Source organism: Coturnix japonica, chromosome 1 (assembly GCF_054131305.1).
Source record: "Coturnix japonica strain WE chromosome 1, WE-NBRP24, whole genome shotgun sequence".
Taxonomy (NCBI): domain Eukaryota; kingdom Metazoa; phylum Chordata; class Aves; order Galliformes; family Phasianidae; genus Coturnix; species Coturnix japonica.
In genome coordinates this window covers 112220642-112246325 of record NC_140663.1, presented here as the reverse complement: position 1 = coordinate 112246325, position 25684 = coordinate 112220642, and the positions used below count along the sequence as shown (strand labels likewise).

Sequence of the window (25684 nt, the reverse complement as noted above, 5' to 3'; positions counted from 1 at the left end):
TGACTTGTAGCATGACATGATATTTTCATTTCTGGATTTAATGTTAACAGTTGTTATTTCCCAAATATTTTTCCCACACCGTGTGATACTAACAGATGACTTCATTGCACATGGCATCTCAGCCAGTGCTCTCAGTCTCACTTTTCCACCGGCACAGCGGTGCATTCTTTGCTGCCTAACCCAGCTCTCATGAGTCTGTCAAATATCTCCTTCAGCTATGAAACATGAACTAGCTCACCTGTGGAGAGGTACTATCCATCTGAGTGAAAGTAGAAAGAAAGTTTTTGGGGTATAGCATTCCTTGCCTCTTGTGCAAGATCTGGGTTGCCTTTGCCAGAGATAGATGCCTGTAATCTCAAGGTGGGTCACTCCAGATTTACTAGCAGGACATGGTGCAGCGTGAACGTTGGCCTTTCCCTCCCCACAAGTCCTCCCTTCTTGTCTTCCACGTGGAAGTCAAGATGTCTTAGGAACTGGTACCAGATTTATATGAACACAGGGATCTTTTCTGCCAGTAGCATTTGAAGTAAAGAGGCTTAGACTTAAGCATCTTTGCATGTTCAAAGCACTACAATGTAGAGATAGCTATGTGGGCTTGCCAGTTATTGATTCCTCTTCCGTTGTTTAACTACATACACAAAATTGGAGGATGGCAGAGAACCCGAGCAAGAGGGGTCTTTGAGGGTCAGCTGGCACAGCCACCACCAGGCAGGATGCTGGGAGATTTACAGTGGCTGAAAATATTAATCAGTGCTTTTAAATAGTTCCTTCTGTAATGTGCCCAATACATCAGGCAGGAGTTTAAAAGAGATTTGTGAGGGATTGTTCCTCAGGGAGACTGTGAGCTGAATTATATCTCTTGGTGAATGTGCTGACCTGTAACTGAGTATTTCTGATTTACACCCTGTAATTCTCTTTGACTCACAAGCTCTCCTGGAACAAAGGTCAGTAAAAAAGACTCTGAACAATTATTTACCCTTCTGGACAGGAATAACAATAGGTTCTTTCTGTCCCCAAGGCTCTGCGGTTCCCCTTCCCTCATCAGCAGCACAGCTGCAGATATGCTGCTGAAATACGGCTACACAAGTTCATACGTTGTAACGTGTGCTGATCTCCTGCTGAGCTGCCTTTTCTCTGAGCCTCTGCTCTCATCCTTTCCTATTCCAGAAAACTGCCCTTCATCCTACAGGCATTTTAGAGGTCAGTCCTAATTATAAGATCTGCCTGGACTGAAAAAACATTTTTTCAACACACTCATGAAGAGCCAAAATTAGCCCAGTACTTATTTTGAGATATATAAAACTAATAGATGTGTGATACAGTCTAAAAACAACCTGCCTGCGCAATTAGTTCAGTGATCAGACATTTAAAAACTGTGATAGAAAAGCAGAGCTCTGGATTAAGATGCACAGCGTTTTCCTTTATTGAATAGAAAAGCATGCAGAATTTTAATTACAATCAGGAGATTATATATTTACTGCAAGTACACATGTGGATCGCTAACAGGTTTTGACAGGGAAGGACTGGACAAGCCAAGACTCGAAAATGGCAGGTAGGAATACGGCAAGTGTTTCATTTGGGGCCCTGCAAGAGAATACACATCTAAGATGAATATGTGACAAGAGGGGAGTATTGGATTTCTGCATGAGGAAGTGACAAGGCCGACAAACAGCAGCTATATATTATCTGTGATGGTGGAAAGATCACATCATTTGCAACCTCTGAAGCAAGAGGAAAACTGAACGCAACATCATCTTGTAATGATCTAAGAGAAAGCTGTCTCTCTTTTTTTTTTATTCCTGGTTATATATAGATGTTAGAGAGGGCCCCACTGAGCAGAAAATGGAACATATGATCAAGGGCAGTCCAGTGAGTCAATTTACTAATCCCATAGATTATTATGCCAAGTACATTGTATCAGCAGCATGAACAGTAATAAAGCATTGTTTATTTCTTCGCCTTTAAATTAAAATGAAGTTGTGATTGGAATTGTCACACCTCTGATATATGAGCCAGATTCTCTTAATCATCCAAAACAAATAGCCTTATTTTTTATACCGATGTTTATTTTAGGAGCCGTTCCAAGACTGGCAAGCTGAAACCATCTATTTAAATGCAGCAAAGACATTTAAAATATCCACTAGACAGATTTCCCCTCAGGTGCTTCAGTGGTCTCATTCTCTGAAATATTTTCTTCCCTCAGATCCAGAGAGGGGTAACTCAGCCCTTCATGTGGTGATGAGATATCATTCAGCACAGTGTCACACAGAGACATTACATATGAGCAAGCTCCTGGATCTTCAGTAAACCATCCTACCACAGTGTGATGGAGACTTGCAGAAACCCCAGATGGCCATTGAACAGAGTGTGCATAGCCCAGCCTTCTGTCTACCCATGCTTTAGTGTTACAGTAGCCAAGTTTGAGGAGCAGGATGTTTCCAGTGTTGGTGCAGACTCCCTGGTCTTGTTCTAGTATTTTTGTTTCTTCCCAAATTATGGGGAGAACATGTATTGTAGATACGTTTATGATGTTGTAAGAGAAAGTGGTATTTTCTATAAAACCTAATTGAATGACAGCTGAAGAGAAGGTACTTTCTTGAATTACACAATTTCCTCTCCACAGGAGAGGTTCATTTTAATATATTATTTGTAATAGAGCTAAAATACATTGTTCTTCTATTGTCCTGGTGTCCAGGCTCCAGATAGAAGTCTGATCAACTTTCAGTCTGTCATATATTCTCAAAATGCATTGGAAGGGGAAGAAGCTAGTAGAAAGGTTTGCAAAATAGAGGTTGCAGCTTAAGAAATGCTCTGGTGAGAGCTCCTAACTTTAAGTTGGAAAATATCAACCTTAGTTATGTGTGTTTCTCACTTATAGATTCTTTTAGCCAATGCAAAAGGCATTAGAGTACTAAATTAAGTAGGATGCACATATGCATTTATACGTGCACATACCAACAGGTTGCGTGCATATGTATGTGTAATTCTGTGCTTGATATAGCAGAAGAAAAACTACCTACCTCATTTTAAATGAAATATTATTTCCTTACTGTTGAATAAGTTTTTCCAATGACCTTGTAGGATTTTGGGATTTATTACTAACCAGATGAGGAAAAACTAAACCATCTGTGTAAAGACTAGACTATCGAATTGCTATAGTATTGAATGCCATTGATTTTTACTTCATGATGAGTGCTTTTTTTGCTGTGAATATATAAATAATATCAGACCTTTGTAGAATAACTTTCAAAGGGGAAAATCAAGATGAAACTATGAAAGGGGATTTGTGAAGCAAATTTTTAATATATTCATGCAGTCAAGATGTTTTTAAGATGCAACAATTTAATTTCAGTAACAAAGTCTGGAGTGCAGGTAGCTGGCAAGTGCTTTGTTTAACCCAGTCACGCTTCTGAGCTATGTGAAAACAGCTAGAGAAAGGCAGATTGAGATCTTGGCTAACAAGAACAAAATTATATGCAAATCCAGGATGGATAATTTGTGTAATGGAAGATAAGAAAAGAAAACCAACCCTCAAAACATTTATTATTAGGAGCCCATGCTAAGAACTGATAACTGGGAAAGGAAGGCATTTATTTATCAGTTGGTTTGTCTTCTCAGTGAAAAAAAAAATAAAATAAAATAACAAAACTTATAAAATTTGCATGTGAGCATTTCAAGATGATGCAGATATTCCTAACTAATTTTAGCTACAGAATTTAAATTATTAATACAATTTGCAATATTTAATTTGTTTTGTGTGGTATTTGCATAAATTAAATGCACAAAATCTGTCTGAGAAAGCACTGGCAATCCCTCCAAATGTTTGCTGGTGTTTGTGATGGTAGCAGAGGGCTCAAAGGAAAGAATGTATCCAAACAGAAAGAAAAAAGGCCTCTTTCCTTGACTTTCCATGTCTTTCTCTTTTTCCCTTTCTCTTTCTGTTTCCCTTACATTTTACTTTTTTCCTTCCCATTACCCTTATCCACCTCATTCAGGGCTGCAGAATGAGCTTTTCCTTCCTTTCCTCCCACTCATTTCTGTAGATGCTTCCCACTCTCAGCATGCACCAGGTGGGATGCTGCTGCTGACCCTCAGTCATGGGCGCAGGTGGCAGCACTTTGTCCCTGACAGCAACCCAGGCAGGAAGGGCGGAGCACCGAGTCCCTGCAGCAAGCTAGGTTGTGGGCTGACCCTATTTGCAAGTATTGGGAACTGGAGGAATAGAAACAAAGTCTGAAGAAGTTGCTAGTGGGAATTTGTTCTGGAGGGTAACCTGCATAAATCAGGTAAATCTTAAAACATCTTAAAACCTGCATACATCAGGTTAATCTTAAGTAAATCACTTAAGAGTCATTTCGAGGACTTATGTTTTGTTGTTGTTGTTGTTTATTTTGCTTTTTTTCTTAATTTCAGCTGTTCAGTAAATAACACACTGAGATGTTAAGGTCAGAGCACAGAGGTGCTCCAAAAAGGTAATTTAAGAAGTATTTCAACTGAGGCGGACAGCAATGAGAAATTTCCCAGAAGTGCAATAGAAACCATCATCTCCCCCACAGAAAATTTAAATCTGCTTGGAGAAAAGCACCAGGAAACCTTCGGGGAAGGTGTGCACTCAGGTATCCCCAGCCCACAACTTGGGGCTGTGAACTCAGCTCTCCTGTGTGCTGTGGTAGGAAAAGCAATGGCTGCACGGTGCTTCTTTTCTTTCCCCTTTCCATCCAATAGTCCTCACACTATCTCTGAACCACAGCGCCCTGTTGCCCTCCCTCCTGTGCTTTGATGGGGCCATCTCAGAGCTGGGTAAAATTTCAGAGCAGCCTTACATTTGAACACTGGCTTTGCAGTTTACTCAGCCTTGTTCATTGACAGGGTGACAAACTGGTTGCCCTGTATCCACAAGCTTTCTGGTCAAAGCAGATTATCCTAAAATCTAGGTCATTACTATGCGTTTGTCTGATGTAAAACAGACTGATGTGACATTCCCACTGCTGAACCAGTCAGCCTTTGCTGTCATTAGAAGAGAACTGGCAGGAGAGCTAACTTAGAGCAGCCTTCAAATGCCACTGTCCTCAGAGGATTTAATATGCAGGCTGTACAACACAAAGCACTGAGTCTGTACACTGCCATTTAAAAGACAGGGAAACCAAGGCACAGATTTTCTGTGTTAGGAATAGCTCTGCTCTTATTTAGGAACTGTAACTCTCTATTGCAACATCTATAATGCTTTGTGGAAACAGCAGTTCCTCTAAATCTCCCTCCCTTCCTCAAAATTAAAATATTAATCATATTATATATAAAACATGAAGTTGAATAAGAAATTTATATTAACTTCATTTACACAATTGAGAGAAACAAGCCTTTCTTTACCAAAGAAGAAGGAAATATATATATATATATTTTTTAATAATGAACTTATTACCCTTACTGACTGTAGAATCTCTATTATTAAAGAATTTCTTGAAAAACTTAAATTCAACTTACAGATATTCCAAGGCAGGAAAATATTTTTGCTCCACAACATGTTTAAGTTATGTTACTCTTTCAGCTGGATAATGTTCGGGGCGAAGCCACATTAACTACCATTTCATTATTCTATTAACAACAGGTCACTTGCTCTTCTTACAGAAAGAGTAAGTAAATCAGTCATGCTTCATAGATTCTTCTGCTGTTTATTGGAGATAGGAGGTATGATTAGGCACAATTTTCTAAAACAAACCTAAATTTGTCAATTGGAAACCTTTCTGAAGACAATGACCATTTTCTCTTCCATTAATTAAAATGATGCTAGTTATTATAAAATGCCTATTTTACTTAGATTTTATAAGGCATATCTAAATGAGGGAAAAAAACAAACCTCACTGAGCAGGAAAAATAGGTATTAAGAGAGATAGTAAAAGGGTAGCCACTGAGATAGCCACCATTATGGCACATAGAATGGTGATGGGGCAAAATCACTCCACAGGATCAGCCAGGGGCCATTCATGTTCTTGATGAAACACATAGATGACTATTTAGGAAAAAAAAATTTTAGGGCAAATTTTGGGCCCTGTTTAATCTGTACTTTTGGGCAGGATTGAGGTGAAATTGACAGTTTTTATCCCCGATACCCTCTAAAGAACTGTAGCACGTAGGTTTGCTACAGAGGTGTCATCTCTTTCTGCACCACCAAGAGTTAGCCTCAAGGCACAACTGTGTGAAGAGAAGAAAAATGACACTCAAAGTAGTACAAGATAGTGGAAATTTCAACACTAGTTCTGGCTCCTAGTATGTGACCAAGAAATGGAAGATCTGAATTCTAAGCCGTGTTATACAGGGTGAAAACGAATGGTTTCTGTTCCAGGATCCTTTCTGCAGAAGTGGCCAGGCATGGATGTTTAGAAAAGTTGTATTTAAAAACTCCATTAAATAATCAAGTAGGTCTTTTCTATTTTCTGAAAATAAGCAATTGAGGATGTACTTTTTCATGAACTAAGTTTACATATTTGATATCCACACATTAACATATATTTAATGAATCTGTGCTATTGTCCAGTTTTCATCCCCTGAAACATATCACAAGATGATTTACACAGGTAAATGAAAGGTAGCTTCCTTCTGAGAAATAAATTCTCCCTTTCTCCTTCATTGTGTCATTGTGTTCCTATTTCTCGCACAGAAGAGAAAGGAAGAAAATAAAAGAATTACCTTAAACTATTCATTTTCTCTCAATTTATTAATTTTCACAATGATTTTATGACTTTTGTGATTATCCTCCATCTCTAAAACACAGTTTTTCTGTGCTGAAGAGATTTCAGCTACTTTGTATCTCCTCATGCATAAAAAGTCTTTTATCATTATTGCTGCTGCTTCTGGCACTTTGTCTAATTCTATTGTGTCTTTCCTGTTTTCGGATGACCAGAAATATTTCTCATGTTTAAAAACTGGTCACAACATGAATGGATAAAGTGGCAAAGATTTTCTAATTTGTTCATTCATTGTCCAGCTTCCACTTAGTACGGAACCAATGTTTTCAGTCGCCTCTGTGGTAATTCACACAGTGATCACCCAAGAAGGAACAAATTCTGAGCATATTACTATGTCTAAATAGGTTCTTTTGCAATGCACTTTAGCTGTCACTTTATCTACTACAATTTTGTTACGTAGTCATTTAGTATTAGATATCTTTCTGTTTGGTTCAGATTTGTCCATTCCTAATAGCCTTTTTCTCCAGCCTGCCTTCACTAGGAACCTTTTCCTCAGATAATTTAAACATCTCTTCCATGTTCCTAGCTCTAGTGCAGATGCTTAGGAGAACCTCTCCAGAAAATTCCTCCTTATAAAACTGATCTTTTATTCCTAAACTCAATTATTGCTTTTTAAATGGTTAATCCATGAAAGAAATTTCCCTTGTCTCCTGACAACTTAGTTTGTTTAGAGCCTTCTGTGGGAACCAGAAAGGATTTGAAAACCCAGCCATGCTTCTCAGTTGGACTACCTTCCTCCACATGCTCACTGACTCCTAAGAACTGAATTCGTGTCAGCAAGACGGTCTTTGCAAAACTGTTCTCTTTTTATAAGGTGCTGAGAGATGAGAAGCGTTAGAAAATCATAAAGATGATTTAGGAACAAAGTCTCCAAAGTTATGTTGCTGACTAATTTCTCTTGATTCCATTTTGCGTTCAAGTCTGAATTTATTGTGGTTTTCTGACTTTGTGCTTATGAATGCCAAAAGGAAATTTTCCTAATATTTTCTACCCTACACCCAAAATTAATCTCCTATGCCCTTGAAATTTAATTAAACTAGATAGTCATTTAAATTGTTTGCCCACCATATGTTGGAAAAAGAGTAGCAAAATTAAAAGAATAAATCACATCAGAGAGTAAATTAAATACACTGTTTGAAACCAGCCTCTCTCTCATTTTCCTCATTGTTAAAATGAGTCAGTGCTAACAATAAGTATTTAAAAGTGGTCTGGACAAAGAACACTATAGAGAAATTGGTGCATGCAAGGCAGAGAATTGGCTGGTTGTCTAAACTATTTTTCCCTTTCTTGATTGTTTTGGCCTGAATTTCTTGGTATGAATTACACTCTGGACATGATGGAGTAGAAATTAAAGATTTATAAAGATCAAAGATGAATAAGAAAACCATATAAAACCCTCTGATTTAGATGTTGTCTATTGTAAAGCTAAGACAAGATAATCTAATGCTCAAATCAGATCAAATAAAATGATTAAATTTATAAAATGAAATTAAAAAAATGGGGAAAACAAAATTCTCGCTTGATGAAAATTGTTTAAGGACAACATCTAAATATGTTCAGTATGACACCATGAGAAAATACACATAACCCTATTTAGGAAAGTAGGTGGTATTGAAAATGTGTTTGTAGAAAGCATTTGGCCTGTTCCCAGGAAATGTTCTTAACTTTTCAGAGGATAATTATAAAATACTCAGGAATGTGAACATCGGAGAGAAAAACAGTAAAAGAACCTTTTCATTTTACTATTTATTTATGTTCTGCTTTTCATCCAAGCTTGTGACTCTTTTCCCCGGGTCTTAATCAAGGGCAGATTGAGTTGTGGGTATGTATTATGCAAGACTACTTCACATCCCTTTAGAAGGTTTAAGTAAGTCAATGTAATGGCAGGGGATTCTACCACTCTGATTCCAGTGGCTTCTAACTACTCTTCGATTTTAGTTTCAAAGTCTGTAAAAACACAAATAGCCTGAAAGTGAAGCAAGCAAGATCCTATTTTGTTTAAAATGAATGCAAGTTGTATGTTTGAACCAATGACAACAAAGATGGAAATATCTGCAATGTGTTTTTTTACTTTTACCAGTGACTAAGCCAGTGAAAAATACAAACAGAAGACTGCCTTCAGGTGAAACTGTAGGGTATGTGAGATTGTGGAAACTGAATATGACCTGGGGAATGAAGAGTGATTCTGTAGCCATGTTAGAAAGTACCTGTGGTAGTATGCCCAGTAGGTCACCATGCCTCCAGGTGAAAGGAGGCTGTTACGGGAAAATACCTGAGGTAAATTCTTCATCTCACAAACTAAAGCATGAATGAAAGGGCTCTCTTTGTCAAAGAAACTAAACTTGGTAACCTATTTCCATAAATCCTCCCCAAAATCTTCTATATATGACAAAATACTGGAAGATACTCTGAAATGTCACATTATACCTTTGCAGTAATACAAAAGTGCCTTAAAAAAAAAAAACATGTTTGTATTGCTAAAATAAAATCCCCACATGGCTAATGACCACAGTGTGTAGTCCTAGGCTTCAGTGAAGAAGTTATGTTTTGGAGAAAAATGTCCATCTGGTCCACATCAGAGTGAGAAAACATGTAAGCACCATGGACCCTGAGGTTCCAGTTTTAGTTTACCCCAACTCTCTCCCTTTCAGCAGTGGAGAGGAAGCCTTTCATTCCTTCCTGCTTTATTTTGGGTGGAGAAGGTTCAAGGGCTTAGGGGACCAACAGGACATACATCTGACTGCAGTAATACATGAAACATATCCTCCCACAACTCCTCCGAGATGTGTGGGTCTTGATGTCCACAGGAGATTCAGTTTTCCTGACTGACTTATTTTATGAAAGAAGGCAGCTATGTTGAGGTCTTTCAGGTGATACCTGATCAGATGAGAGAGCCCTGATGGTGTCAGGAACTGTCAGTGAGACTGCAGATGATGGCAGTGCTTAGAGGGCTAGCGAGTGCCGGACTGCAAAGCCACTTCAACTCCTGGAGGGCCTTACTGTTGAAAATCATGAGATGGGGATGGAGCTGCGAGCCACCAGTTGTTTTGTAAGGCAGTGGTTTTACTTTCTTACAGAAAGACAAAGACCACAGAATCACCACATGTTCGAGGTTGGAAGGAACATCTAGAGGTCATATCATCCAACCCCCTGCTCAAGAGGAGTCTTATGTGTTACTAGTACCAATTTTCTGTTGGAAAAAAGTGGCTGAGTAGAAACTCGGTGCTATTCTCTTCATTAGTTATTTAGGCTTTGTAATGAGTTTTTCTGGTAAACATAAAAGCTACTGATATGCACGCTTTTTTGCAACCAGCAAACACCACCACATTGGGAGAGCAGGTAACAAGCCAATTCAAACTTTCATCAGGGAGAAGGAAATTGAAATCTGCTCAAGCAGAGAAAGCAGCTGAGCACATACTCCTCGTATCCCAGAAGAATACTGTACCTCTTGAATCCAATGTAAATTGGCATCTCTGAAAGTCCTAAATAGAAAGGTAGCATGGGGAAACTTTCCTCTGGGTTATAAGAGAAAGAACTGGTACAGCCAACTGTCTGATGGGGGGAAATGTAAGGCTCTGAATACTGCTGGGAAACAGATGGCTCTTTACTACTAAAGGTTTTTTGCTGAAGAACTGGTAGCATACAATTTAAAGGTAATTTTCCCCAATCTTAGATGGCTTCTCAGTTGGGTTACAATAATGTAAGCTCAAAAACAGGGCTGTAATATTGAAGATGAATTGCTCAGCCCCTCAAAACGTAGCTGTGGTCCAGTAAAGTGTGGAAGTCTGGGCTTTCCAAGTCCTGTGTGAGGTTCAGTACATTTTACTTCCCCCCATGGATCCCTCACTAGTAACAGAAGTAAAACTTTTTAAAAAGTGGATGAAGTACATATGGTAACACAGCTGCTCAAAATCTGTTATCTTTTTAATCACCTTACATCTCCTGGGCATTCATTTTTTCTTTCCAATTTAGTAAAAAGGGGAAAGTGCAATGGAAGCAGCTCCCTTTATTATTGGAGGACATCGTGGTGTTGTTGAGTCGTGCATGAGAAGTCTTGCATAAGACTATCCAGAACTTAGGTATCAATGGCTTTATCTTTAGAACAGTCTATATATTTATTAGCATCTAGAAAAGCAGAATGTGGGGGTTTTCACTGAGAAACTGCAAGCTGTATATAGATAATATTGAAACAGAGAAGTCTAAACTTTTAATGATGGTGATATTTGGAGGTATAAAAGGGATATAAATCCTGGATAGGTGCTCAAACAGCCTTACAGTAATGCACCTGTTCACGGGAAAATTGTAAAATAGTCTTCAACCTGAAGTGACAAGGTCTCAAAAGCACTGTTTATTGCTTATTCTCCTTCCAAGCACTCAATTCACCTCCAAGTGACTATTCCTCATTTGATATTTTTGGATCTCACCTCTGGTTATTCTCATTTGCATGTTAGCTCCAAGGTAAGGAGAGCAAACCTGATGATATAGCTAAATCCAGTGTGATAGACAAGGAGAGAGAAAAATGAAATTATTGAAAGCAGTGCAGCTATGAAGGAGCAATTATTTACATCATGATTTGGAGTAAATAATTGTCAATCCTTATCCCAAATTCAGCAAACGTGCTCTTTATTCAGTATCTTACAGCTCTGATGTTTTTTCTTGCAGTCTTTATTCTCTGTTAAGATCAGAAGGCTGTGAGTTAGAGAGAAATATTAGGGAGTATTCCCTGAGTGAGTGAGTTGCTTGTGATCCCAAGAAGAGGTCATTTAAATTCAACAATGAAGTATTTTTCAGTCAAGGGGAAAGCGTTTAGGGCATGTTGCTGGATCTACATTTCATCACTGCCTAAATAAAAGGAATAAAACTGGTTTGTTTCCTTTATGAAGAGTTTCCAGTGACTGTTAATGCTTATATTACTGTGTTATCAGACAGGAGAAGTGGCTGTGAGATTTTACCAGCATAAGCAGCCTGAGACTTTTCATCACAGAACCATGATGAAGTTAAGTGGTAGATACTCATCTTTCTTAAACCAATTATTACCTACTTAGACAAGAGAAAAAAATTCTGCAAGATGGTGCTATGTTAGTTTGCAATATTGCACCTAACTTTCTGTTACTACTAAATCCAAGCATTCAGTGTCCTTTGCCGTACTGATTCTCAGAGCATTCCTATGAGCATGGGGGATGATATGATCAATCCTTGTTTTATATGTCTGGGATGGAGGTGCAGGGCTGCAGTTAGACTAGGCCAAGGACATTCTCTTCCATGAGCTTTGGCTCCTGGATGCCCAGGCTACTCAAGTCAACCCTACCAGAGCAGATAACCTTCTGCCAACATAACTAGGTCTGCTTGCTGCAGCAAGTCCAAGGAAATGAGAAATCTGTGCCATCAGATCTCTTACTTAGAGGGCTGGGATGCAACCTGCTATTCATTTGGTTTGGTTGCCTTGGCCGTAGAGAAAAGCTCAGGTTCACAAACATTGGCAGTCACCTTATTTCCTTGTCTTATTGCTTGAGTTTTAATTACTTGTCTTTTAAATCTGGATTTTGTACTATAACTTAATTAGCTGGTTTACTTAGGTGCTTTGGAGGGGTGCATATCAACTATTCAAGTGTACAACATGCTCAGTACATAGGTGACTGTGTCTCTCATTTATCTTCTTTCTCTCGCAGGAAGATGAGGTCGCTCGTGACAGTCGATTCAATTTTAGTGGCTACGGCATGGGTCACTGTCTCCAAGTCAAAGACGGCACAGCAGTAAAGGCTACTCCCCCAAACCCACCTCCAGCACCACCAAAGGATTCAGACTCCATCAAAAAGAAGTTTGTTGACCGCGCAAAAAGGATTGATACAATATCCCGTGCTGCATTCCCACTCGCCTTCCTCATTTTCAACATCTTTTACTGGATTACATACAAAATTATACGGCATGAGGACATTCATAAGAAGTAGGAAACTGGTTTGCCAGGACTTGTCAGCCAAAGTGATCCACATGTAAATAAACAGTGAAATGTCTCTCTGTTATTTGTATAAAGGGTTTCTTTTTCCCCTCAGGACTCTGAAGAGAAAATTAAAAAGGAAAAAATTACAGAAGGAAAAGTGATTGCATGAGACAATATGCCTGAGACCAGTCAATAAGGGTTCCCCTGATGTACTCTCAGTGTTCTTCCAGATTCAGCATTGACCAGACATCTGTAAAAGGGGCCAAATTTTACTCAACTTTATCACCAAGATATTATTGTTTGAAACAAAAGAGAATCAGAAAACAAACAGTGCTCCTAAAACATCTACCAAGAGACTGTGGTGGCTACAGTACAGTGAGTTATAAGAGGACCAAACTTTTTCAGGATAATGTTGCCTTTCTATTTGAAACAAGTCTACTGAGCTACATTCCATGACCATGTCTGTAGTTAGTGGTTTCACCAAGGAGTCCTTTTGTGGGTTGTAAATTATTTCTACGGACAAAGGAGAGGAAAAACAAAAACAGATTTATACTTTACTATCCTTGTGGGTGTGCATTTTAATATTATCTTGCTTTACTAGAATTGTAATTTTGGGGTTGAACTTGTGTGTTGTGTGATTCATTTGATAGCTGACACTCCAAAACCAGTGAAACTGCCCAGTTTATTTTTGTTGGAAGACAGTGCACTTACTTCATTTTATTTCTGCTGATTTTACATGCAACTTGAGGTGCCAAATTGTATTTTACCTATTGTGCTACCCTGTACCACACTACGTAGTAAGAACTTGGTTCCTCAAAGGTGTAGCTCAGTTTAGCATTGAGTTTCTATTACTGCTCTCATTGTAGCTGCGATCAATAGCTCTATAGGTAAACACAACTTGTTTACAGACTTCTTATTTATATCTTTACTCAAAGTGGCTATCATTTTAAATATCATGACTAACCTAAGAATTTTAAAACTGTACTGTGATTTTCAGAACCTGTTACCTTTTGGTGCCGGATCTGCATTATTCAAATCCTTGCTACATGTTTTAAAGTAGAAAATAAAACTAAAAAAAAAAAAAAAAAAAAAAAGATGGTATTTTTGCTTACACAGAAGAAGACAACCTGTAACATAAAATGAATCAAACATTACAATTTTACACTTGCTGTAAATGGGTTTATTAAAAAAAAAAAGAAGAAAAAAAGGTATTTGTTCAATTCCAATAAAGCTAAATGTGCTACTATCATTTCCTATGCTCTTTTCTTCATTTGCAGTAGAGCTGTTCCCACCAGGATCCAGCTCTTCCACTATTCCACTGCTCTGTCAAGAATAAGATGGTCAAAAGCAACCTTCTAATCTAATTCTAATTCTGCCTAATTTTGTATCAGTCCTGCAGTAAAAGAGATGTTGTCGTCCCAGGGATTATGTCGATGAATGTCTCAAAAGTGCAGCTAGAACGTGACATATTCCACAAGTTATGCAAGGCTGAGCCCAATCTGATTAGCTTCCATCAACTGTACCATGACCAAGGAGGGAATCTAGAGGTTTTGTCAGGCTAATTCCCAAGCAGTTATGTAAATTTATGGCAGAAAGCCAAAGTTCTATATGTTACCTTTATCTTCCTCATGTCTGTGAACACTCCTGTCACTTATATTTGTGACTGAATTGCAATAGCCTACTTCATATCTTTGAGACTGTGGATCCCGATGCGTACTTTGCAGCACATGGTTATAAGAATCAAAATAGTTTGTTAAAATACATTCTGCTGATCAAGTTTGAGGTGTGCTGATACCACTGATAACATCATGATACAGAAGATTTCTTGGCATGCTGTGCAATGGTTCTGTGAACCATCTCACCCAGAGGGGATTTAGTATCAACCTGGTATCAGAGAACCTTTATTCAAAGAGCGTGACTGGCACCAGGAAGATGTAAACTGGCTGAGAAACTGCCTTCAGATAAAAAGTCAGCTAACAGTGTTAGGTTGCCTTGCAGAAGGACACAGCTTTCCTAAATGAATGCTCAGTAGATTTACCAGAGAAGTAAGGACTAAAGAAAGCAGTCATCTCACACTCAGAGAAGTAGTAGATTAAAATAATGGAGTAGTTCCATTTCAAGACACTAATGTAAGAGGAAAAAGAATGGCTTAGAAAATAAGTCCCAAACAGTCTCTGTGAAGTAGGAAATAGAGTAGGATGGAAGGAAGGAGATCCAGGATTAATTCTGAAGAGTGTGCAGATGAATTGACAAAGCTGCAGGACAAAATTCTAGCTAGTAAGATGAAATGAAGCCCTGAGGCATTTAAACTACTCACATTTAGCTGTAAAATTATTAGAATGACTTCTAATTTATCAAGAAAACATGTCTTTAAAGCAGGTCCCCAAGAGTGTAGCATCAGGTCAGGTCTTTGGGATCCTGCTGCGACTGGTAGGACCTGACTGGTTCAGTACTCGAGGAGAAAGGTTAAGTCACCTCTCACTGGATAGATGCTGTCATGCACTATGATAAAGCCAAATCAATAAAAAGAATCTTTAAGAAAAATCTCATTGCCATAGGAGTCAAAGTGTCAAAAATGTGCAATATGAGAGATCTCTTTTTGCTTCTCTGTACTTTTTCTCCATATTTTTTCAGGATACAGAGCCACCACTTATGATTCTCTGAATCATAGGTCAGAAGTGCTATAGCAATAGAAGCTTTTAGAGTGTCACATGAGTTACTGACAATTTTTAACTGTTGGGGGGGGGGGGGAAATCCTGGGATACATGATGCCTCTGGAGACAGATTTTTTAATCCTGCTGCAGAAGTGAACAGTAAAGGCCAACCCCACTCCTCCACAGGTACTGCAACTTTATCGCCCTGCGTCACTTCTTCCCCAGCATGAGATGTAGTAGGAAATAGGCAATAGGAAAGAACTGATGGGAAAATTATATTTAGCTACTGCAGGCTAAACTGCTAGAACCCTTCAGCTTTGTTCAAACCTATTATTGATGTTAGTGGCCCAGGAGCTGCTGAGCAAAGGTGAGGCAGAAGCCAAAACTTATAGCCTTAAATAAGTGATGTTACTGAAAACATTCTGGAGGAATGTGGAAGTAATCTGTGAGATTGCAGGCACTGGCATTTCCTGCAAAGGACTCTCACTGTGCTGAAGTGGTATCCTAATATCAACAACAGGGTTCTGCATCACTTGAAGTCACATTACCTTTTAGTATCTAAACAGAGGCTATAAGAAAGAAGGGGACAGACTCTTTAGCAGAATCTGTAGTGTTAAAACAAGGGGAAATGGTTTCAAACTAAAATAGGGAAGGTTTATTTTGAATGTAAGGAAGAAGTTTTTTATGATAAGATTAGTAAAGCACTGGCACAGGTTGCCCAGAGAGGTGGTAGATGCCCCATCCAAGGAGACACTCGCGGTCAAGCTGGTTGGGCTCTGAGCACCTATATGTAGGTGTAGGTATGCCTGTTAATTGCACAGTGTTGAACTAGGTGACCTTAAAGAGATCCTTCCAACTGAAATGATTCTATGATTCTATGATTCATGAATATATTCAAAAGATCTGACTCAGCACAATATTTACATTTCTAAGTTTAGAAATACAATTCTAAATAAAGAGAGAAATAAATTTAATGTGTGGACAAAAAGAGAATATGCAAAGCTTTCCAATCTTTATTCTTTAAAATTAGAAAGGTACAAAGAAACAAAAGATATGGGAAGAGATCAGCATTACCCAAAGTAGCATGGAAATATTTTAATGAATCTACTCATTTTCATTATCTATAAACTGATATCTTAAAAAATAACAGTTTCTTCCAGGCCTTCAAAGTAATTTACTCTAATGCTTTTCGATGTGGAAGTTCACGCCTTCAAGTTTTTTGAGAACTGGAAAGCCAAAACCAAGGCTGCCTGAAGGAACTCCTGCCTAGAAGAGTAATCTGCGCAGTCACGCTTTCCCCATAAATGCCCCCTACAGATTTTACTTTAAAAATTAATCTCCTCTGGCTTGACAGGAAAAGGAAGATATTTATGCAATTTGAAGATACTTCTCCTACTTTTGCATGGAAAATGTGAAATGTCATCACATTTAGGGCTAAGCTGCAAAACAAGAGCAGTTTCACCAGTTCCAGACAAATTTATATAGCCAATTTGCTTCTAATTCCAGTGCAGTGCTCCCTGAAATCTGAAGGAACAAAAAAAATTTAAGAAAGTGCTTCATTGACTTCACCAGCTTCCAGATCAGTCCCCAGTGAAGGATAAGTTTCCAATGCTAGGCAGCAGAAATAATCTGGGAGGGAAAATATTCAGAGCGGATTAGCTCTCTTCAGTATCCTCTAAGGAAGAACAGAAATTTGAGTCAAAACAAGCATCTCAGATAATAATTAAGAAAACTGACTTCGTGAAAAGCATACATTCAGTTCCGTGAGTTCCCACTGAAACAAAAGAGCTCAATTAATATTCTTGCTATGGAGAAAGCCTGTGAGGCAGTATTAATGAAGTGAATTCTGGGGATCCCAACAACGTTTTACTTGTGCTAAACACCATGTTTTTACTGATACAAATGATATAAAATGCTCTCTCATCATCTGAACAGCTATATAACTGATTCAAAACCACAGCTTTTTCAGCTAACTAAAAGATCTGAATCTGACTTTTAGCAAAGTGCTAGTATGGTGGCAGCTGGAGCCATAGCTCCTCTTTCAGCTGTCTGTGAAAAGCCTCTTAGGGCCCAGAGGGGGAATATATTCCTTAGTACCTCTTAGCGACAGTGCATTGACAGAAGGGTGAAAGTTCCACAACTTTCTGCTTTGTCTTTTCTTTAGCAAATGAATTAAAATGGATTCAGGGAAAATGAATTCATTTTCCCTCAGGTGACTCAGAATGCTAATCTTGACAGCACTGTAGCAGAATCAATGCCATCTTTGCACTTTTGGTCCAGGTAAATTCCCTTCTTTGAGCTTCAAGTGCCCTTTGTCTGCCTTACATGGCCCCTGAGACAGAGCAATCCAAAGCAATCTAGATATACCCTTGAAAAACAACTTCAGTGGTCATTACACAGAACAACATGGCTCCAGAGTGGGGCACTGAGAGCAGAGAAGGGAGAATGCATCACCAATGTTTGGTGTGAAAGGAGGGCCACACGTACAAGGGTGATTTTCCTGGTGCTCCTGATGACCAAACTTAGAACATGCCACTCAGAAGGCCTCTGTGGCTTGCAGCATATTCTGAATTTAAGCGTGCTGTGAGTGACTGTTCAGTGATAACTTTACCAGCACACTCATCCTATCCCACCCCCAGATGTTCTGTGGGGAGCTCCAGAGTGCTGTCAATGAGCGGGCTGGGGAAAGAGCCAGTCAGTGCACACGTCAACTCAGCATAGCATCCGTGAGCAAGACCTGTCAAGGGGAATGGGACAAAGGATGGGCAAAAGCAAAACAATGGTGGGGCCAGGAGCAGAACCCCCTCCAGGTAAGACCAAGGAGGAAAACTCATCAAAGAAGATTCTTTACAGAATATTTTCACTCTTGTCTTCTGGGTATAGTCCTGCTAATAAAAATGAAGATCCTACTGCAAAATGCCTGATAGGACACAAGCTCCAAATAAGAATGTTGCATGCAGAGACAGAGAGAGCCTTTAGCAAGCATTTTCCACTGAGAAAATGAGAGCGCTAGATATCTATTTCACACTGGAGACACCACTACCTCCTCTCTCTGCATTGGCAGCCAGAAATGGTATGAAGAAGCTTGAGAGTGTGTAAGAAGACTGCCACTGTGTGGAGAATGTTGTTCTCTAGTCCACTGCTTGAAATATGAAGGACAGACATGGACTGCTGGTTTTGTTTTATTTTGTTTTGTTTTGTTGTTTTGTTTTGTTTTGTTTTGGGGGGAGAATTGATAGATATCTGTGATGAGCTAGTTAACCTTTGAACAAGGAGGATGAGTATATTTTTCCTGTAATAAGCTAGTGGGATCCATCTTCTGAAAGAAGTGTGGGACCTAAGTGTACTTGCCAATGATGCTCATTGGTGGTTGAGGAGAAGGGCTATTATCAAGGCATTAGCTTAAGAAAGCTATTATCTAGAAGAGCTACCTGTCACAGGAAATTTGAGTTCCCCTTTCATATGTATCACTTGAAATGCTACAGGACCCTGAAAGCACGTTCCCTGCTTGGAAGAATATCAGAATTTTTTACTAACCTGTGAAAGAAGCAAAGAGAAAAACATATGTATGTGTAAGTATATATGTACATTTCTTTCTTGTTTTGTTTGTTTGTTCATTTCTTATTGCAACTCAAGTAAAAACTTTTGTACTGTACTGACTTTTGTATTGATGGAATCCTAACCATTGCAGTTTGAAGGTGAAGAGTCCTTTAGAAAACTTCACTGTGGGCAATATCTCAGCAGAATCTCATCTTTCCGCTGTTACAGCACACTTGCTTTTCACTTTGGAGTCCAGTGAATTTTTTTCTTTGAATTGCTGTAATGGAGGTTTTACCACTTGCCCTCCTGGTGTTGTAAGGGCAGTAATTGAGCACAAAAATGAAAAATTTCCTAAATACATTTTAATATTTTAATCAAACTTTTCTCTCATCAGAATCTGTGTGTAGAATAGTACTTTAGAAGCCTTTTCCAAGGGGCACTGGTAGAGGCTAGAGAGCTTTTAAATATTTCCTTTGATTTATTAATCTTAGCTCAATTTTTAATTTGCAGAAAATTGTCCCACAAATATCCACTGTCACATTTTACACTGAACATACTAAATGTATTTTAAAGGTACTTTTAAAGGTACTTATGCTTGCTGACTATATTTCAAGCATTAAAGAGCCTCAAAACTAAGGACTTCCCCTTGGTTTTGAACAGCTGTGTTGCTATTCTAGCTCCAGCTTTCTCTATCAGTATCAGTGGGCAGGACCTATTTTACAACACTAAGGAAATAGAAAAGGATATTTTAGTATATAGCACATTTGCATATCCACTGCTTTAACAGCAGAGAAAAAATAAATCAGTGTTAATTAATGGTTTGTTTAAATTGAAATCTCAAATCACATTAGTGCACACATGCAGATACCCACAGACACTACTGACTTTGCTTCCCTTAATCTCATCACAGTATCATCTCTTTGGCTGATGTCCCTGAAAATTTCACCTGCTGCCCAGTGCTTGCCTGTGTTGTGGCACATAACAATCTACCATATTTATCTCTGACCTAATTGTGGAAAAGATCCAAAAGTTACCTTCAGCCTGATTAATCTAAATCTGATCTGCTAATATACTGCCATGGATTAAATACATATGCCATCCAAAATAGCTGAAGCGTGGATCTGATATCCTGCAAATGCAGCACTCAGATGTATCTGTGGTGAGTTGTGCTAAGCAGACATTCTGCCCAAAGCTCTCTGATAAGGTTTTTGGGTCACATCAGAAGAGTCTGGCATAAAATGTGGCTGGGAGTACTATTGAGGTACACCTTTTCTGCAAATTAAAATCTGAGCTGATATTTATATAACAGAAGGGAAAAAATTAATGGCGAGTTCTTCGGCCTTTCCCTTCACCTTTTGCTGGCAAAGGAGCAAACAATGGCACAGACAGGTTCCAAAAAACCCCAGACATGGCCAAGGAGTTTCCCTATGGCACCAATGCCTGGAAAAGCCACCCAACTTCCCAGGTTACCTATGAAAAACAAGAAGTCTTGCCTTGCAGAAATGCACAGATCCAAGAGTATCTAGATTAAGCTGTGAACAGTGTTGGTCCTTGGAGTAGTTCAGGATGAGATAGATTACAGCTGTTTGAATACTGTTATCATAGCTTGTGCAAATCACTTTTTAGAAATTTTTGGCTCTTTTGTGTTTACAGTGGTGTTTTCTAACAATAGCTAAATGGCCATATGGCCAAGTAACAGTGGCTTTTGTGAGCTCTTTGTGCATATCTCTCATCTCTAGCCACTGCAACCTGATAGGTTTACTAGATGCCCTCAGTTTCACTGACAATTCTTCCTCCAGCTTAGATTGAAGAAGAAACCATACAAAATAATAGAGACAGAAAAAACTTACCCACTAACATCGGGCTGAACATAGCACTACTCCCCAGCTCAGTCACATAGGCTTGGAAGGCTTCCTATGAGCTGCTGCAAGGGTAAGAGGGCAAATTTGTTTTTATTGTTTGTGCACATACATAGTATAACCGGAAAGTAAAGAGAAGCAGGCTTTGGAGAGACCTCATGAAGAGCAGAGACACCAGGAAAGTGCTAATTACAGAAAGAGAACTGAAAACAGGACATGGAAAATGGACCTACTCTTGCTCATGCCAGCGGTGCACTAAGAATGACAAGCAGGATTCCACCAATGATATTGTACTGGACATCTGTCACCAATGGCTCTTTTTAATGGAAATCACTTGGCAGAACCCCAGTATCAGCTACTCAGTCAGAGGGGCATTTCTATTATTAGGACACTCATCTGGGAGAATGGCCAAGGTTTATATTAGCTCCATTTCTGGCTAGCTTTAACGAGTACGGGAGAACATCTCTGACTTTTGGAAGTATAATTTCATGTGTTGGATAACTCTGCAACATTCCTCTGTTTTAAGAAGGTCAGTCTGCTTTTCCCTTCCCTCCACAAAGAAAAGGGAAAAATTTGGATATTTGGATTATGATCATGGAAAATCAAAGTGGGGGAGGATAAGTTCAAGAGGTCATACAGCCTACTTGATCCCGAAGAGGCTGTACTGGAGAAGGTACACTGGGTGTATATCAGAGAATATGGAGCTTTAAAAGAGTCTATGGAGACTCCCTGAACTCATGGGAGACTGTGTCCATATTTCTCTGCCTCAATTGCTCTCTCACTCCTCAAAGCTGTTCATGGTGAGGATTCAGTCTGTATAGCCATGAGAGCTTCCTGTATTACCAGAGGATATTCTCTTGCTTCTACTTCACCATCTTGCTCTTCAGCCAAATGGCTTTTCTTAATGGAAGAACAACCAGGACCTGGAGATGCAATAAAGAGGCAGGCATCAACTAACAAATTGAAAGAAAGCTTTTGGTGGTGCGCAGTATTTTCTCACCTATCTGTCCTGCCTCTCACGAGATAAGTTTAGTTCCTCCTCCCATATTTTGCAGCTTTATTAGTAACATTTCTCATTTTGTGGTGCTTTACAAAAACAACTGTTCAATTTCAAATCAGTGATGTAGTTTAGCAAAGAAACAGTATGCTACAGAGAGCACCCTTCACCATTTTATTGTTGAATGTATAGGTGTTTATCCAAGTTATAGAGCTCTTTGAGAAGCCATTGCTCCTGTTAATTCCTGGAGAACTGTTATTTCCTGAACTACTGCGTTGCTGTTACAGGGTGGTGGCTTACTGCAAGATTTTTTCTTTCTTAATTATACCTTTCCAATTCTACTCACTAGGCTTCAAGGACACAGGATTTTTTTTTATTATTATTTTCATGCATCATTGGAGCACCTAAGCAGCCTCCTACAGATTCAGAAAATCAGGCTGCCTGTAGTGAATAAATCCTTCAAAAACAGTGATATTATTAGCTCTTCTGTGTCACTGAACAGACGAGCTAAATGCTAAAACCAGAAATTTCATTAAAGATTAAAGAAATATCATTTCACGTTTCACCTGCTCCATTAATATCAAATAGGAATTCCATCTTTCATGACACAACTGAAGTGCAGTGTAAGATTTCAGATACATCGTTATTTAATCACTCCTTTAGAGAAAGAGAAAAAATGTTCAAAATCCTTGAAGAAGAGCTGTGTCTCAGCGTGACAATATGTTTTGTCTGACCATTTTAAGTTGGTGAAGAACATCTTGGCCTAGTGATTTTCAATAGCTCTCCTTCTTCATGCACCACTTGAAATATGTTAACGGAGACATAATTTTCAGGAAACGCCAAGCACTTATTCTCTGAACATAAGGCCTCAAAGATTTCTCACAAGAAGTGAGGCACTCAAATTATTAAGTGCTTTTCTAAATCTCAGCCTTACGTATTATAGTCAGATCAACTCTTTCACCTGGAATTTTTCCCAGTCATTGTTTTGTAATTCCAAATCTCTTTTCTCCCAGATAGCAATTCCTGGCCTTTTCCCAATGGTGTGAAGCCCCTAAGTACACAGTGGGTTGCAACTTGTGACTCTGCAGTGGGCAACTTTTAAGGGACTTTAGAACTCACCTTAACAGGAAAACAACAGAAAAAGAGAAAGTGTAGTGACAAGCTGTCCCTACATGCTCCCAGCAGATGCTGGGGTGTTTCAGGCGGTGCTGCCAATCCGGACTGACAGGTCATTGGGTCCTGATGAATGTTAATGCTGTGTGTACTGCTCACCCCAGAGTGCCACATGGGCTGCAAGCTGTTTCCTCTTGGCTGAGGGCACAGCGGGACATAACCCGAGTTCTTGACCAGCTGAGACCTCTTCCCTGATCTGGGACCAAGCAGCATAGTATCATGGGTTTCCTTTCATTGCGGGGAAATCCCCACAGAAATCACATCCGCTTTATCTCAGCTCTTCATAAAAATCTGTTTTTCAGTGTTACGATTTTCAAAGTGAAAGATCTCAAATATGAAGCCCTGCAAACATGCAGATCTCAGCCTCTTGGTTTTGTAAGGAGTGCTGCTTTTGTTGAACAGTTATGAATCAATACGGGTCTTCTTTTATCAGCAAATACTCCCCATGCCCTGGCATCTGCTGCCATTCTAATTCTCCTTCCCAACCTTCAAATCCTTGTCCAAAGACTCCTGATGTGCCCAGTGCTGGGTCTAGTAAAGGCTGGGCAAGACAAACACAAAGAGAACAGTCGGGTTCTTCACCTGTCCTGAGTCACTTCTGAACCCACTAATAGCACATCAATGCAGATCAGTGAAAAAATGAACAAAGAGCTTCTATTGGAGGGGGTGTTTCTAACATACCTAAGTTACTCAGGAAAGAAAGTCTTTCAGAGCCCCCAGCGTTCGTGTTAGATTGAAAGAAGGCTGAAGATTTGTAATGAAAGCAAAGACTACCACAGTGATTTCTACAATAATTCAAAAACATGAGTTCGAAGTTATCCTGAAACCATTTCAGAATGCTGAACATAATTTTTCAAATCTTCCTACAAATTTAATGCTGTCCTTCATGAATGTATCAGCAAAAGATTTTTATTTGATCAGTGATTAAATTTTTTAGAAGTAATAAATTTAACCTTCAGGAGAGCTGCAGTTTTCATTAAAGACAAATGAATTTGTGTTTTAGTAACACAAAAATGTCGCAATAGAAACTTTTGGTTTACAACTTTTTAGCCTGATGGTGTGGCAAAGTCATCTGATAGGAAACTCAACAGGAGAAATTTTGTCAAACACCTGAATCCTCAGGTGTTCTCAGAAGTCACACCCTTCTAGGGCAACAAGCAATAATAATTTAAATAATCACAGTTTAAACTGTTAATCTCACTTTCTGTTGCCAGTGTCTGGGACTTCATCCTCTGCTTCACAAGTTTGAGGCTGGTGGAGAAGCTTCCAGGAGTGACCGTATTGTGAAAGCCTCCTTAGAAGACCCCTCCTTTCCTATTTCATTTCTTGTTGGCCTGAACAGGAAAAGACAACAAGAGTGAAGTTGAGAAGGTATAAAATGTATTTATAAGCACAAGCTTATGCAGACATTCATTTCAGTTTAAAATCCAAACTGATCCTTCTTCACTCAAAGAGCATCACTCCAGTCAATGTTTCAATGAGATACCATGTTGGAAAGGGTCCAGAAAGTAAGTAATGCTTTCTGTCCTTTGGGGGATGGTTAGAAGGACAAATACTCTGAATCACTACTGGACTTCTTTACAGCCACTAGTGAAGAATACATTTCCATCATTGATCTAGGAGAGACAGTTCCTTCTATTAATACTTGAATCCATATAATCGTCTGCGGATCTGGCCAAATTCAACTTTGGTAATTACATTTTCCAGAAACAAGGTAGGCTTAAATCAATAATTAAACAAAATTGGTTAGCACTTTTTATTTGAATTGTATTTTTGAACGTAGTCTCACTGAAAGCCGACATAATTTATAGACATCTTCAAGCATGTTCAGTCTAAACTATAATTTAAATGAACTGGAAAAAAAATTACTTCCATAAGTTGAATCAATATGTCATGAATTGACATACTGCATTAAGCAGGGCAAATAAAATTGGATAGAGCAATTATACATCCTAGACTACAAGGTGACTGCTGAGTTCTCTGAACCTCAACATTTGTAACTTAATGAATGCTGAAGAGCTGAATGAGTCTGAGTAATTCAGTGGTCTGCCTCTATTTTCTGAAATGAAAAAACACCCTTACTTTGTACCCCTGCTGTCTAGGAGCAGGATACTCAGATGAATTTTATTTAAAAAACTACAGCACATTTTCTCTCCAGAGCAATATTGAGTTTTCATGGGTTCGGACTTTTTCTACTTGTAAGTGGATATTTTTAACTTATTTTTGTTTTAATTCAGAGGGAATGACTTTATTCTGGTTAGCTCTAGTGATATTGATAAAGTAATAATATGGAATCCTCATGTTTTTCACATAGTTGTATCTTACTAAGATAGGGCACAGCTGTGCCTGAGGAAATTAAATCACAATTTGTCTAATTGATTATCAATGCTCACATTTAATTTGTGACTATGATGTGGCCAGGGACAGACAAATAGATATACTATACTCTTAAAGCATGCTACTACTTATTTCTGTAACAAAATTCAAGGAATGGACTTTAGCACACAAATGAGCTAGCTACACTTTTGATGGCAGGTATGATGATAATGCACATGACATCTTCAAGGTGTCTGAGTCATCTGAGACCTTGGCTACCCAGGTAACTTCATGGAGATGAAGGCTCCTTGGTTATAATTTCACTGTCATCGCTTCTGTGATTGAGCTCTGTGGTGTCATTGAATTGCTTGAGCTTGCTACTATAATTGAATTAGTGAGGTTAAGCCTGCTATGCCAACATACGCAACAATTACATCTCTGGCTGCTGTATAGACAATAACCTT

At 38.8% G+C, this 25684-nt stretch overlaps 1 protein-coding gene and 1 long non-coding RNA gene across 5 annotated transcripts in view; one reads left to right on the top strand and one right to left on the bottom strand.

The window, feature by feature from the left end:
- The window catches only part of GLRA2 (glycine receptor alpha 2), a 119636-nt gene extending 105706 nt beyond the window's left edge, over positions 1–13930 (top strand). For all 4 annotated transcript variants that reach the window (XM_085550511.1, XM_015886723.3, XM_085550517.1 and 1 more), the window contains one exon: positions 12413–13930. In XM_085550511.1, the coding sequence (XP_085406637.1) occupies positions 12413–12691 (279 nt within the window). In that variant the 3' untranslated portion in view covers positions 12692–13930. The remainder of the gene's footprint in view (positions 1–12412) is intronic.
- On the bottom strand, positions 1496–24240 carry LOC107325658 (uncharacterized). Its single transcript, XR_001559734.3, has 4 exons — positions 24106–24240; positions 21578–21657; positions 20726–20799; positions 1496–1584 (listed from the first exon to the last, which is right to left on the bottom strand). It is a non-coding gene; the product is annotated as an uncharacterized LOC107325658 (long non-coding RNA).
- Positions 24241–25684: the final 1444 nt, after the last annotated feature.